This window comes from Neopelma chrysocephalum, unplaced genomic scaffold (assembly GCF_003984885.1).
Source record: "Neopelma chrysocephalum unplaced genomic scaffold, ASM398488v2 Primary Assembly neopelma1_26, whole genome shotgun sequence".
Taxonomy (NCBI): Eukaryota; Metazoa; Chordata; class Aves; order Passeriformes; family Pipridae; genus Neopelma; species Neopelma chrysocephalum.
In genome coordinates this window covers 14,085,598-14,101,786 of record NW_020897695.1, presented here as the reverse complement: position 1 = coordinate 14,101,786, position 16,189 = coordinate 14,085,598, and the positions used below count along the sequence as shown (strand labels likewise).

Here is a 16,189-nt window from a genome sequence, read left to right as displayed (position 1 = left end):
AGTTTATTTGTTTAGAATGAATATGTTCATCTGTTAAAAAGGAAGTGATGAATAATCACTCCTAATGCTTATTCAAATCTCCTCCTCTGTGGGGAGGTAGTTTTCGTCACATTTGTCGGCACACCAGAAGGCTGAATAGTCATAAAGGTGTAACCAGCTTCTCACTCCAAGAGGTGGTCCCTTAAACCACAGAACAGAAGCAAATCGATAGGACAAGATGGGAAAGCTGGCACAGCTGTTTCACAAGCAATAAGCTTTAGATTTTACCTCTGTAAGGCCAATTACATAACTTGATGCAACATAAAATATTAACTAAAACTGAAGACTAGATAAGCATTATTTCTTTAATTACTACTGTCTTCAATATATTTCAAAAGAACATTTATAAGAAATATGTGAGGAAAAAGGCCTCAAGAAAATGTAAATCAATTTGAAATCTCCAGTGGCTTACCTGTTGGTATATTATATGAAACCATGCAATTTCCTTCTAGTTCTGATGGAGTACAATTCCCCTTCAAAAAGACAGACAGGACCACAGTTTCAGATGAATCTGGTTCTAAAAACAACACAAAATTAAATCAAGTAATAGGAGCATCCAAATGAACGCAACATATTTCCTAGCACTTTGGGAATTATTCTGCTAAACTATGGTAGTTGTTTCCATTAGTTCACCTTTATCAAATCACGGCACGTGCTTTTTTAAAAAAATCTTTAATTTGTAAAAGGCAAACTAGGGCCTCCAGCTATCTTGAAGCATAACCAATAAAACAATTCAGTACACTGAATATGGAGAATATAAAAATAAATGCAGTTTTATGTTATGATTTTAATATTTTACAAAGCCATCATTCATCACTCCTGTCACATGTTGAGAAAACATAAGAACTGTCCTTTCAGATGAGAATAGCAGTGAGTAAAGCCCTGTTTCAATAGGGACCATTACTGCACATTTCAGAGCAGAAATGGTCTGTAGTCACAACTGAAACAGCAGGCACACTTGCCTGATCTTAAGCTCCACATAGTCTCCAAGGCAATTCCACCTGCAGTCTCATCAACAAAGTTAGAAAAAGGCTACAATCCTTAAACAGTTGATGCTAAGTTGAGAACATATGCTAGACTGTCTCCATCAGCACGCAAACTTTCTGTCCCTGCCTGTAGCTCAATACTGCCACTTCTACATAGACAGAATTGTCAGTAATAAAAAAATAACCCAGCAGAAGTACTACAGAATAATTGATTTTTTTTTGCCTCCATCATAAAGCTGCCACGCCACCTCTCCTCACCCGCCACCTATCACACCACAATCGACGAAGCAACTCCATTCCTTTCTACTCTATCTTCCTCCACTAAGCAGTATCTAGAAGACGTGGAGTGCAACAATGCACTTGATGGAAGTTGGACTACACCTTTCCAATATCCTCAGATACTGTAATAGTACTATAATAATTTACCTAAATCATCAAAGACGAACTGGTCACGGGTCACTGCTAACGGAGCTTGCACACATACTGCCAGGCTCGGCTTCTGCACAGCCACTCTGCTCTGTACTGTTATCTAAATCAAGTGACACAAAGAAGTATTTAAGGGAAGAAACAAATTTATCTCTGTACAGCAGGAAAAAAGACATAACCAACAAAAAGATATAAAAAATTTGCAAAGACCAATTCAGCAACAATGTTTCAGAACTTAAAATTTCAACTTCAAACCCAGTATTTTCCTTTCACAGTTTTTATTTACTTATGGCCAAAAAAAAATGCAGTAACTTGTAAGGTTAAAAAAAACTGAGAGAATTTCTCATTTTTTTGTAATTTTAACCCAAGACAAACCAATACGTGAGTGGTAATTAAAATGTCAATATTTTACAAGTGCTCATGTGCATTCGTTCTAATGTAAACAAAAATAAAATGTTGACTCTTTTAGGTGACTAAAGTAAAAAAAAACAAAATTAATAAAATCTAAGCTAACCAAATGAATTCCTTTCTTTAACTGCAAAGAGCAATGCATAGTCTTCTGAATAACTTCAGATTCTTATTTGGTTTTTTTACTGCAAACAAAATGAGACAATCAAAATACAGGATACTCAGAACAATAAAAACTCCAGATTATGAGAGCTGACCTAAACATAAATTTGGAGTGGCTCTCGCTGCTTCTATTGTATGCAGTTACCCTCCTACAAATACGGATATCAAAAGAATGTACTTAACTCATATCTAAAATGGAAGTGCAGTGGTGACTGAGATCTGAATATGGTCTGCATAGACATGGACCATATATCTAATATCATCTGTTTTGTATTGCTGGTCTACCAAGGAGCTCATTACATCCAGGTTAAATCAGTTTAGAAAAATATTATTAGTTATAAAATTACTAAAGTGTTAGGAACTTTGCCTACTTAACCATAATTAACATCATCATTGATTTAGGTTTCACAGTACATTTGAGTTGCAAACAGGCTCCCAAATTATCCATCTCAATAATGCTAGCAAGGAAGAATAACATCTACCTCTGTACATACATCAGATAAACTTTACCCATTTTATGAACCCAGAATCTCAATAATATGAACAATGTCGATGGAATCAATGAAGATGTTATGCCAATTAAGTGAGTTAAAAACATGCAGACATGAGACTGCACTCTTCAGAATTAGTAATCGGGACGGTGATATTTAAAGTTTCTGGCAAATACTACTGTGGTGCATTTCTCAAAGCAATGGAGACATGATCAGTTAAAGGAACTTATGGAAGGAAAAAATGATTCTAGAAAAAACTGAATGCATGGTAACTCCTTCATTTACTATTGTTGTTTCACTAAAAGGTATGAGATACATAAACAAGAAAAGAGAAAGCGGAATTAATTATAATGTCTTCCCATTAAAAAGCTTATTAAATATATAAACACATCCATGCTCATTTTAAACAGGGTTTACCTTGGCTCTTACAATAGCGATAACGAGTGGATAAAGGAAGGCAATGGGAATTACCTGTGTTCCCAGTATTGAATTCATAACCGCTCCCCAAGAATTTAATTTGGCAATTATAAACACAATGATTTCCACTGTAATAACTCACTCACACAATATATTGGCACCAATGTAAACTAAAAGCTGATAAATTCACACCTGTCTTGAGGTAATTTAAATTTATATTACATATTTTAAGATAGCCTTATATTCTCAAACAGCCTGGTCCAAAGTCCAATGTCATTCATCTGAATTTCTTTGAGCAAAACTATCAAGACTTTATCGGAATTACGACTTTATCCTGTATTATTTTAGCATTTAAAAATGCAGAGAAATTTGTTGGACCAAGTACAACTAAACCACACTAGTCTGAGGGAATCTGATTCAAACAGTCCAGTTACCCTCTGAAATTTTCGCTCAAGACCAAGAGGAGAACTTGAAAGGTTCTGAAAAATGAGGCTTCCTTGATATTCTTAGAAGATCCTCTTAAACTCTGAAATAAAAATCATGATCCTTTTTAGGCAATACTGAGGAAAAACTACATTTGCATACACACACACTCTCACACTTTCTTTAGAATCACTCTCTCACGGAGGAGTGCAATAACATCACTCTTCTAATTAGATTTTCCTACTATTTTTTTTTCAAGAGCCAAAGCTATGGAAGTCTTTTTACGAAAGAAAGTCTGTTTTTGTTTATTGATGACTAAAAAGGCAGCTGAAGAGGATAAACCTCTCATTTGAGTAACGAAACATTTATTGCCTTCGAAAGGTGTTGGCAAAATTATTCTCATGACTTCAAAAACTACTTCATTGCACGTTAATAACATTCTTGTCTCCACTTACCTATCAAAAATAAAACTACAATCACTTTTTGACTTTAGCAGAAGGCTTCCTATAATGACACCTTGTCATACTAAGGAGGAAAAACACTGAGCATTTATTGCATTTCAAATTTTACTCATTTTCCTGTTCTTAGTGAAATATACAGAGACTTTTTTTTACAATTTGCCACTACTACTTGAATGCTACTGTTTGAGTTAGGCACAGTACCTTTACTGTGACTGATGGTACTGCCTCTGCTTTTACCTCACTCTCAATGGCTTGCTGTGAAGAAAAAGACGAAAACAGAGTAAATTCAATGTTCCACATGAATGAGTGAACACAATGAATGCAATGTTACTTTTCTACCATCAACTTGGTAAACACAAAATTAAGATTAAAGGATTTATCATTCCTATGACAGATTAACATACACAAAATACATTTCTGAGTTCCTTCTGAAAATGTAAAGTCTTTGTTTGAAATTGCCTGCAAAAAGGATAGCAAAAGGTCATGAATGTGGTGTACATAAGAAACTAATACACTCTGATGTATATATGAATATTTGAAACTGTTTTGTTTGGCACACTACTTTCCACTGTATATTTATTCAAATTCTGGAAATACCTTCTGCTATTCAGTAGGGAAAGGTGACTTCCAATCTGCCAATATATTACATACACACCATAGTACATCCTATAAAATCATCACACATTATCTTATACTTGAAATATATCTCAAACTTTAAAAGAAAATTATAACAGGCACTTTAATACTCCTGCTAATTTCTATTTCAATAGGCAATTCCATCTACTTCAAAATTCATCTTGACCTTGCAGTATATTTTAATTTTATTTAATGCTTATATTTCATTTTGAAACAGGTCGGTCACTACAGTTAATGAAAATGTTCCTGTGTAAACTATTATAAAGAAACATATCTCTCACTTCTGCTATAATACCAAATTACTGATTTGCCTTGTAACATCTCATTATAAAAGAGTAAATTAAAAACAGTATAAGGTTCACATCTGCAAAGTTCCTAAAAAGTCAGGAAACTGGTAGGCTCTCTGGATTCTAGAAGTAGGACTTTCATTTGTACATCATGTACCTTTTCCAGATAAAAAAAGACAGCTACATTCATATTGGCTTGCCATGCTCACTATCTCTGGTGACCAGAGGTGTAAAGAGATGGACTCTTAGTATATTCAAGCCTCAGAAACTATCTGGACTTCCTGTATTAGAGGCCATACACAGGAGGTGGTGTTAAATAGCCAGAATGGTCCTCCACTTGCTTATCTAATCAGTTTTAATATATCTATATCCTCTTTGCCCTTTCCACACACACTGCAATTTCAATCTTTATACAAGTGCAGAAGTAGCATCTGAAAGCCTGTGATTTCCAAGGTCACTGTAGAAGCCCTAAAATTGTTCCTACATTTGTTTATTGGTCCTTCCCCATGAAGTATCTTATCAGATTTTTCCTTTCTAGATGCCGACTGAAAAAACATGCAGAAAAGCCAACCACACAGCAAACTAAGATATATGGGCAGCCTTAGGAAATACAGATTCAAGGCTGTGGTTTATATTATGAGTTACTTATGTATGACACAGACCAATTGCATCTGGAAGGTTGAGCAAATGAGCACAGCAGCCTTAGAACATTTTATGTACCTAACAGTTCTAAGTGTTGTAAGTAGATTATTGCAGCTAGCCAAGGAGACTAGCACACATTATAAAGAAGTCCCTTTATCAAAGAATAATATCCTTGTGTATTTTTTAAACAGTAAGCAGCCCAGGAAAATCAGTTTTGCACAAATTAGTGGCCAGAAATGGCTCATTACAGATGTTCTAGTGCAACAAATATGTTCTGAAATGTTGAAGTTTGAAGTTTTAAGAGACAGTATAAGCTCTCCCGAATCTTAATATGAATAATTTTTTGTAAGCTACTTATGTATACAATATGAATAAATTAATTAGGCTGCAACACCAGAGAATATTGAATAATGGCTTGCCAGAGAAAGATTATTTCTTACAATGCAACTGAGTGGTTTGAGTATCTTATCTTTCAAAGATCCAAGGATGACACTTCTACTGTTAAACTTCTCACCCTAAAGTTATTCCATATCCTAAGTTCTCATTCACTTACATTTGCTTAGCCAAGAATCTAATGGTCCCAAAACAGAAGATAATAAATAATTTTAATAAATTCTAGTTAAAATCTCTAATAAATGTGTCTTCTAATTGAGGAAAAACTGAGGGCTATGCAGCTCAGTCCCAGAAATAAAAATACATAGTAATCATTATCCATGATCAATCATCATTTATTCACATGTGAAACCTATATTTTTAGAGTAATTCCCTTTTCAGACAGGTACATACAGATTCTGCATCCAAATCAGGTGAAACTTCTGCTGTGACAGTTAAATCTCTCTGTTTTTCAGATTCAGGCAAAATATCTGAAAGAAAAAGAAAAAGCAAAGCAGTTCTTCTTTAACAAACATGCAGCTACATTTCTAAAAATAATACCATTTCAACAGAATCAAGTTTCAAAATCACAAATTTGAATACAAATTTGAAAAGAAAAAATAGCAATGCATATGATTTTTGATATTTCCAAAGAAGCTTCCCAATTTTATTAGATTTCTAAAAACCTAAACCTGGCTGTCATTTTGGATTTCTAATTTATGTACAAAAAAGGACTTAGATGCATTCTGTAACAAGGTTTTACATCTAATATCCATTATCTTCAGAGGCCATAAGATATTTTTAAACTTTAGTCCTCACATGCATATGCTAATACACCAATAAAAAAGAACTACCTCCAAAACAACTCACCATACATCTCATGGCACTTTCCTCTAAATAATTTGATAATGAATATGCTAGACAAAGAAAAATTCTTTGTCTAATGGTCTAATCTTATGCAATTCCTCTGCATAAGAAGGATATGAAAGTTTTATGTATAGAACATTATATGGGGTTTGGTTACAATATGTTACCAGGTGATTTCCAGTACTGTCAACATACAAATCAAAGAATGGTATGAACTTATTTATATCCATGATATAAAACCTTACGCAGATTCATATATGTAAAAAAAAGTTGTACAAATTAAAAGTTTAAATACCATGAGGAATTATATAACCTCCTCTTACTTAAGAGTCCAGAAGTCCAGCTCTAGGGTATTTGCATTTTTCTGAACTTTTATTTTTTAAGACTAAATGCATGGAAAATGAAAAATCCAAACAGCAAATGTATAGTTTCTAAAGTAAGAACCAGTAAAAACTCGATGTAAAGGGGAAATTAACATACTAATTGAATAATTGAGAGCATGAGCACATTCAGAAAGCTGAAAGAATTTTGTTACACAGAAGGTCCTGAAAATGACCCAGAACTAGTAGACAGCATGTATCTCGTTCCAACATGAGGGTCTAAGGAAAAGATTTTGATCAAGACAGAAAAAAAGTTTTCATTTCCTTGTGCTCAGAGAAAAATGCCTCTCTTTGCCACAAGGAAGAAAAGCAAAGGTAAAACACGTTTCTCTAATACCACCTACAAAAGAAGTTTAGGCCTGTTTCATACAGCCACAATTGCAAAGAACTGGTTCTCCCAACTACACATAGATCAGTCCAATCCATTTATTTCTATCCCTTCTAAATTATTTCTCTTCAGGTTGCTTCTTCAAGCAAACTATGATGCAACTTCTGTCATACAGATATTTTTCTATTAGACTGAGATCACAAACAAAGTTTACATATAAGTATCAGCTTTTTGTTACTATTAAATTGAGCCAAAACACGTATGTTTAATCACTTATGTCATCTGGACTGATGCAAGTAATATTAGATTTAAGTTAGTAAAACAGTTAAGATTTTAAAATATTTCATCAGTTTATAATGTAAACCCTTATACTTCAAAATGTATAAAACAGCTTAAGTTCAACAGTTTAATGGTCAGTACTGGACAGAAATACAAGACATTTATGGTAATAAGTACTCTAAGGGTTTTTTTAATATGATGACCTAATTCTAAATACCTTCCATGTTTGAAAGTCAAAATGAAACAAAGAAAAATTATTTCCATATAAGGTTAGATATTTTCAAAACAACACAAGCTCTTACTGCACAAGCATGAATTCAAAAGACAAAAAAGTTAACAGCTCATTTTAAAGATCATGTTCAGGAGTAACTTAATGGCAATCAAGGTTCAAGCTAAAGGTTTTCAGAAAAAAGTCAAAATGTGAAAAGCCCAAAACATCCAAAACTGACTGGCATTCATCATAAGTAAAATGTTTTGTTGTAAAAAAAGTTCTCTCGCAAGTTTTACATCCAGTTCAAGTCAAACACATCATTAGAGCATCTCTCCACAATGGAAAGAGCATTTATAAAAACTCATCTGAAAACAGCACTTAGATCAGATTAGACATACTGAGGAAGAAAATTAAGAGGAAGAGAGAATGGTGAAAAGATCAACAATATTGAAAGTAAACTTGTCAATCATACTGTGACAGTTATTACAATATTTAAAAAGGATAGTTACAGTTCCTTTCTCTCTCTCAATCTTCCACATAATACGTTAAAACTAAGAAGTGACAGTTGATTCACTTCAAATGGATTTGTTCCTTCCTTCATGCTTTCCTTTCCTTTGGTTATGATAGTCAGAAAAAATTGTCTAATACTTATAAAGAAGAGCTGTGGTAAAAATCAGTGGAATTTATCCACATCTACATGCTTATATAAAACATTTCTGGATTTGGAAAATTAAAAACCTGATATTAGTCTATCACAATAATGGATGAAGTTATATGTAATTACAAAATATAGAAATCTTTGAGTTGTAGAATCAAACTTGTGACTGCAGATAAATAATTTCTTATTTTCTAGGAATTTCAACTGTGAGCTTTTTCACACTTTTTCACATAGAAAGCAATGACTACTTCTTTTATGCATTTTAAGAACATGTTCACTATAATCAGGAAAATTTGTTCTTTCTATTTGTCTAAGATTTTTCCATCGTTTCCTGTAAAATCACATGCTTCCAATTCACTGTGCAAGTCATATACACAGTTTAAAAACCCATGTTTCATGTTTATGAAAACACAAGCTTTGAAGCTTACTTCAATAAAATCAATGCAAGTTATTAGTGACGTATGTCAATTCTAAAATTTATTTGGGTATTGATATCTCTCACTATGTTCTTCAAATATGCTTTTGAAAGAAATTATAGAAACAGAAAAGTTGCTTTAACAAAAGTAATTCTTTATTAATTTCATTACTTAAAAATCCATTTGTAATAATAAAACAGAATTTGGCAATACTTTTGCTCTCTCTGAAGCCTAATTATATCAGGCTGTTGAAATTCTTCAAGTTTTCTTGCCTTTGGGTAGTCAGTTTTTTCTCTGAACCCTTGCACTACTGAGAATTATCTGCAACCTGAAGTAAACTTCTCAAAAGTTCCAACAGGCATTATGAAAATACAAAGAAACACCCTCCATTCAAGAGCCTTACAGTCTAGGATTTTGTGTGTATGCTTTTTTATTAAAAGCTCAACTTTACTAAATATTAAATTTCCTACAGAAATGTAATTATGGTTAAAGTCTGAAAATAAAATATTTTAAAGTGCTAAAAGGAAAGTTAGGTGGATAAAAGCACATAAAAAGACAGAAAAGGAAAAAGTATACCTTGTGTTTTTGTGGCCTCCCTGATGATTTTTTGAAGCTCTTTCATTTCAGCATTCATTTCTTCATAGTTTATTTCCCTAGCATCAACCTTAGGAGCCTGGAAGATCGAAGGATCAGTTCCAAGGTAAGAACACTGAAGATGCCCATCATCAGTCAGAGTGACTATAACACCCTTCAAGTCTCTGCACAAAAAAAAAAGGCTCACTAAGAAATTGGGAAGAATCGCAGAAGTAACATCAAAAATATGCTGCTTCTACTGTGCCATCTACAAATACAATAGAACTTCCTGTTTTTAACAATATCCCTTGACCAAAAGAAAGTAACAATATCTATTCTTCAATACAGATGTTTTCATTAACATTACTCCTACTTGCTGCAATCACACCTAAGAACAAATTTGTGTTAGACAGCTAAAACACCTCAGAATCTATGTAATCAGGAAAGGTAGTAGAAAGAATCAGAACAAACAAGCTGAATAGATAGTTGTCACCTATTTTACTCACAAATTGCTACTTAAGCTTTTTGAAGAACAGATATTAAGGTGGGTATATGGGAAAAGGAATTTCCTGAATGGAACACCCAGTAAAGGAAGGGAAGGGAAAGGATGTGTTACAAGAAATCAGGAACGGATGGAAGATGCTCACAGTGAATACAGCAGTAGGGCTTTAATGGTATCAATAGCTCCCTTAAACAATTCTGTGGCTGCTACTGCAGCTACTGTGCTGGCTTCAAATGCTGGCTGGCTGTTCTCTGCAGTATCTTTCAGAAAGGAAACCACATGGATCCAGAACATTCCCCTTACACTCCTCTGAATCAATACAAATGAGGGTTTTATTAGCTACACTATAGTCTCTTTTCTCTCAAGGGAACAGTACTTCATTGCTCCTAGAAAAATCTCACTCATGTTGTTTATCTGATCTGTATAGTGCAAATGCAAGATTTAGGAAAGTATTTAACAACCTATGAGACAATAGGGAGTACTGCCAACGTTTTCCTTACATTGACAGTTATTCCTAAATGGAAAACGAACTGACAGGAAAGAAAATCTAGTTCAGATGTTAACAGCAAAAGTTAGGAGAAAGCTAACTTTCAATTTATTTTTATAAATGCTTATTTGTAATTAAATTAAAAGCCTGTATTTATTTTCATAATCACAAAAGAACACATTCATTCCAGTAATTTACTCTTATTCCATACTTAGAACATCTTACGGCAGAAACTGCCTTTGTTTTATATGGCAGTTGTATTTGAGCCAAAGATAGATCAAATTTAATTCTTAGATATAAAAAGTGATTTGGATAAGAAAGCCTAATTCACTATCCCACTAATTAAACTCCTGCAAAAATACTGCATTTATGTAAGCATTCAAGCTATAATATAATAATGGCCAGTCTTCGCGAACGAAGATTTTGGGAAAGGTCTTTTACCTTTCCAGCCTGCGCAATGGATTTTTTAGGTGAGATACAGCATGCACTGAACTGAGCCCACCCTTTAATCCTAAGGTTCATCTGCCGGGGCCAAGCAAGCTTGGACAATGGCAGTGAGGTCCTCAGGACGTAGGTTTGTTTAGAGTGACTTTCTCATAGATGGATGGCCTCACAGGGCTAACGAGCTTCATCTGCCCGGGGGACCAGGAATTGAACCTGGGTCACAGCAGTGAGAGTGCCGCATCCTAACCACTAGGCCACCAGGGGTCCCTTGCATTCAAGCTATAATTCATACAGAATAAACAAAAATTCTTTTAACTGACACTTGCAAGATACCTTTCAAATGCCTCCTCTAGATCAAATATATGTAGAACAAAAGCCAGGTAGCTATATAAAAGAAACAGAATCCTCTGGTTTCCTACTCTGTCTTGTAGCATGGCTACAGAGCACCCAGATAGGAAACCTCATTCCAAAATTTGCATGTTAATAGTTATTACAAAAGCAAACAGATGACACAGATTCATTTTGACAACTGGTGGTCCAATTGGACTGTCCAAAATGCCTATTTATAGTATGTTAAGGCCACAATCCCAGTGGTGGTTTCACAACTGCAACCAAATAACCTGGAAAAAATATGCTGCAACTGAGATCATCTGAATTCGTACAATTACATTATAACTGCATACAGGAATGAAGGCCCCACTGGGCACTATACAAATAAGTAGTTGGTGTAGATAAACTTGAGCTTTCTCTTTCTACAGAAAGTAATTTTTACTTAGTGAAAGAAAAAAATAAATCTCCTTGTTGAATTATGAATGGATGGAAACTGCTCATGAGCTTTTTTTGGACAACAGGTAATCCCAGTTAGCTCTTTCCTAAAGGTGAAACATGCAAATCTGAACTGCCTTCTCGAACAGAAGGCACCTAAAAGGGCTCAAACACACTGTTTCCCTTATCTACTATATAAGCTCATCTTAAACAGAAAAAATCTTCTCTTTTGGGACTACTTATGGCCACAGAAAAGCTTCCAGCTACCACTGCAACTTTTAATGTCTATTAGCATTCCCTGCAAAACTGTAATAGGAAGCTGGTTTTGTGAGCACATAAGGCTGAGATGCCAAGACTCCGCTAACAAATACTTTAAGAAAAGAAAGTAGAAGACTTAACACTGATTTTCAACTTCCTTATCCAGTACTTGAGTTAGCAGCCATTCTGCAAACGCCATGGCCTATTTGCAACCTGTAAGCTTGGGGCTTACATCCCAAAGGGGCTTTCTGACAAATTGTAAACTCTCAAGAGGAACTGGAACTAAATGTGAGTCCTGGTTTTCTCTGGCTACTTGAATATTTGTTGTCGACTATAGCTGGCTTCCTTGCTCAGGACTGGGCCTGTTGTTGAAATTACACTCATCCTAGTTTTCTTATGTCCAAAAAGCTCTGTACAACACACATCTGTGCGACATTTACAGAATTCTGGATGGCACATGAAACAAATACATTGGGCTAGCCCTGAGTTCTGTATATGAACAATGCTAGGGGACAGACTATTGTGAATACTTGAACCACAACACAGTCTTAGTAAGGTATGTAAATTATACCTAATGTATAGGACTTTGTTAATGCCTGCCAAATGTTTGCAAGGAGATTTGCCAGATTGGTCATGGTTGCAGCAAAGTCTTTAAAAATTGGGTATTGTTGAGGTAGATGCTACCATGCTACCAAAGACATTGCCCCACACTTTGCTATTAAGTCACAGCAAATAATAACTTTTTCTTTTTTTTTTTTTTTGGAAAAAAAAAAGGGGGACAACAAGAGAAATTGCATCATGAGGTTGTTCCACAGCTGAAGAAAGAAAACTGACATCTGAAAACCAGACAATTTCTAAAATTCTTCAGTAATGGCTTTGGACCATCTTAAAATTTCTTTCTTGAGGTTTTGCATCTGTTAATCTAATAAGGAAAGATCCATGAGGACATCTGAGTGTAAATCAAAAGGGCATGAAGAAATATAGCTACACTGTTAGCAATAAATCTTTGATGATATACTACTAAGGTATAATACATTCAAAAGTGGTTTGTAAATACAGGCCTTTTAAGCTGGCAGTCATCTGCAGCTACTCAGTCTATCATATGAGATCAACTTAAATCAATGAGGTGATTTACCGATATAAAATATGCTTTCCTTAACTTCTGAGTTTATGTCAGCATTACAGAATGCACATTCAGAAAATCCACCTTAAAATAAACTCATTTCAACCAACTTTCCCATTAGTCATGACATCCTTGAGGTCTGCACTATCTCAGAGACAAAAGCACTGGTTTAAGAAAACAGTGTTACAAATCACACTTTTCCTTTGCTTCAGTTACTCTTCTGCAGGGTCTCAAGAAGATTGTTCAATATGAAACATACAGAAATATAAAAAAGCCTTTTTCGGTAATCTTTCCTTGTTAAAAGCTGTCTATGAATTTGCACATCAATAGAAACAATAAGAAACAACAATAAACCAGTTATAACATATTTTTTTATAATATATTAATTTCTCTGGTGGAATGTTTGTCAGCCATTCAAGATTGCTTTATTTTCTCAGTCTTTTCTAACAGTCGTTAAAGGCACCAGGAGGAGGGGAAGCATTTTTAGCAGTTTTATAGTAGTTTCCCCACAGCTACTGCACTCCCACAATATCCCTGCAAATACCATTACTTCATTTTGCACACAATCTGGAATTTCAATTACTTGTTAAATTTCTTTTATTGTAAACTATTTCTTTTACTATGTATCACACAATAGTCAAAGTAATAGCAAATCTAAGGGGACACTTTAATAGTGAGGAACTCAAAAGTATAAAACAAATTATTCTGATATCTAAAATAAATGTACAGTATAAAGCAACTCCTGCACACATATGGTAATAATTTGTAAAACTATTTTTTATTGGATTCTGGATAATAATAATTGCATATGTTTTTTGTAGGTCTTCTCTTACTAAACAAATTGCTCACAATATAATTTTTTAAGAAATTAAAATGCTTCGCATGTTTCCAGTTATATAATGCCAAACTGATGGCTCACACAATTGACTTAGAATCTGTAATTCTGAATTCTACTTGAATGACACAAGCTAAGCCTTGGTCAACTCTTAGGACAAGGACTATTTACAGTTTCAATTATTTATATTTATAATAGCTTATAAAACTTCTACTTCAATTTCAGAAGTAGTCTTAATTTATATTACTCATATGAACCATTTTAGAAAACAAGATTCTCTGCAATACTATTTTCTGTTCCTTATTGATAATATATTATTTAAAAACTACTAAATTAGGAAACTAATTCCATCATCATGCCCAAGCATTTTGAATCCATTTTTCTCCTCATTTTATCACCATTTGATGCAATTATATGCAAGTGAACATCTCAATAGCACTTTTTAGTTTAGTGCTTTTGAAAACCGAAGTTGTTCCAAGTTCCATTTCAATGTCATTTTAAGCTGTAACTGTGTGAAACATTTGATAAAACACTGAAGGAAGATCAGACTAGGAGTAATAAACTGTAAGAATTTTCTAACATGAACTAATGGAGTAAAAGGCCCATCTTACTCTTATTAAACACACACTCCAAAATTTAAAGTACACCCGCAGCTAAATATTCAAAGTACACCCAGTGTGACCCAATGCCAGCTACTATTGATTTGTAATTGGTTCTCTGTACCTGTGGAGCACCCTCAGGCTCCCTTGAAATGCCTTCCTGTGTAAAAAAATCTTGGTTCAGCTTACCTCACAAGCAATGCTTTATGTGTAAGACTTCCCTATTCTGCTATTACACATGAAAACAGATAATTTAATTGCTCTCAAAGAGTCTATTTATATTATGTGTTTAACATGCTTTGCACACTCTGCACACAAGTATATAATAGAAATATAGTGTCCAAATAATAATATGTAATTATGTTGAATGTCATTAAGCGGTAAATAATTTGTGCTGTAGCTTTACAGAAAAACATTCTTCATCTTTCCCTTTCATGTGATACTTTAAGATTACTGACACAAATCTAGTTAAAGAAAATATCAAATACATGTAAGAAGAACAAGGAAATTAAGCATAATTACATCTTGATAACCAGTGGAAAAGCATATAAAAAATAAAATCTATTACTAAAACAAGTCAACAATCCCCTCTTACAAACACTGACTGTTACCATTTTAAATGCCTAAAGAATTCTTCAAGTTTCAGATCCTCTACAGGTACTTTTGCTCTCCTCTTGCGAGTGAAGACATCTTCACCAGCAATTTTACATAGTGACACCACACAGCAAAACAATAAACTAGTTAGCACCTTACTGCAGGACAAATTCAGGCAAGTCTTTAGCTTGGGTAGCTCTCCTCATGTAGAATCTCTTTGAAAGACATTCTTTGCCTAAGAGGCCAAATGACATCTAACGACCAAATAAGAAGGAGCATCTTCCACCAAACGAAACAAAACAAAAAAATAAAAATAAAATAAAAAAAGGAAATTAATTGTTTTTATTTCTACTGCCAAGTTAAAACCAAACACTACTCACAAAAGTTTGGGTCAGAGGTCTTTTCTGCCAGATCACTACTGCCACCTGCAGGACAACCCAAGGCGGCTTGCAAGGGAGGGGAAGCCAGGCAGCAGAGCTTTCGCACAGGTGAGCCCTGAAGGCTACCAGGTCACACTAAATGAAGCAGGTGTTGGGTTTTTTAACAGGGTTACTATAATAGCTTGACAATTTAAACGTAGGGGAATCTTAACAAGTTAGCATTTAACAATGCATGAAGTGGGACAGACTTCTATGCACAATGTAACCTTGGCTCCTCCAGGCAGGGAACACACACACAACACTAGAACAGGCAGGCTAGACACGCAATTTAAGCTCATGCTACAACTTACATGTAAAAGGAACTTTTATCTGAAGGATTAACAAACTTGGTTTCTTGTCGTTTTCAATATAAAATCAAAACTATTTCAAGAGCAGTGAAAGTTTGATTTAAAAATTAAAATAGACAGTTATACGAAATGCAGCATTTAATTAAAATTAGTATTTGTCACAAAGTAGAATAAAAACAGAATACTCAGAGTGATGACACAGGCCTCCAGAAATACATCATGTTGCTTAAAGCAAAAAACTGAAAGCGTACTGAAGCATAACGCATTCAAGGAAAAGTTCGTAACTTCCACATTGCATTTCTTATTATCACAGTTCCGTATCTAAGACACTTAATGACACTATCTGAACTGAAAATGAATGTGAGGACAGATAAGAAAATATGATTACTTTAA

At 34.2% G+C, this 16,189-nt stretch overlaps 1 protein-coding gene across 2 annotated transcripts in view; it reads right to left on the bottom strand.

The window, feature by feature from the left end:
* Nucleotides 1-16,189, bottom strand: part of BBS9 (Bardet-Biedl syndrome 9) — a 289,338-nt gene that overhangs the window by 231,960 nt on the left and 41,189 nt on the right. For both annotated transcript variants that reach the window (XM_027675657.1, XM_027675658.1), the window contains exons 10-14: nucleotides 9,466-9,647; nucleotides 6,165-6,241; nucleotides 4,015-4,068; nucleotides 1,452-1,554; nucleotides 452-556 (exon numbers count right to left, since the gene is read on the bottom strand). In XM_027675657.1, the coding sequence (XP_027531458.1) occupies nucleotides 452-556; nucleotides 1,452-1,554; nucleotides 4,015-4,068; nucleotides 6,165-6,241; nucleotides 9,466-9,647 (521 nt within the window). The remainder of the gene's footprint in view (nucleotides 1-451; nucleotides 557-1,451; nucleotides 1,555-4,014; nucleotides 4,069-6,164; nucleotides 6,242-9,465; nucleotides 9,648-16,189) is intronic.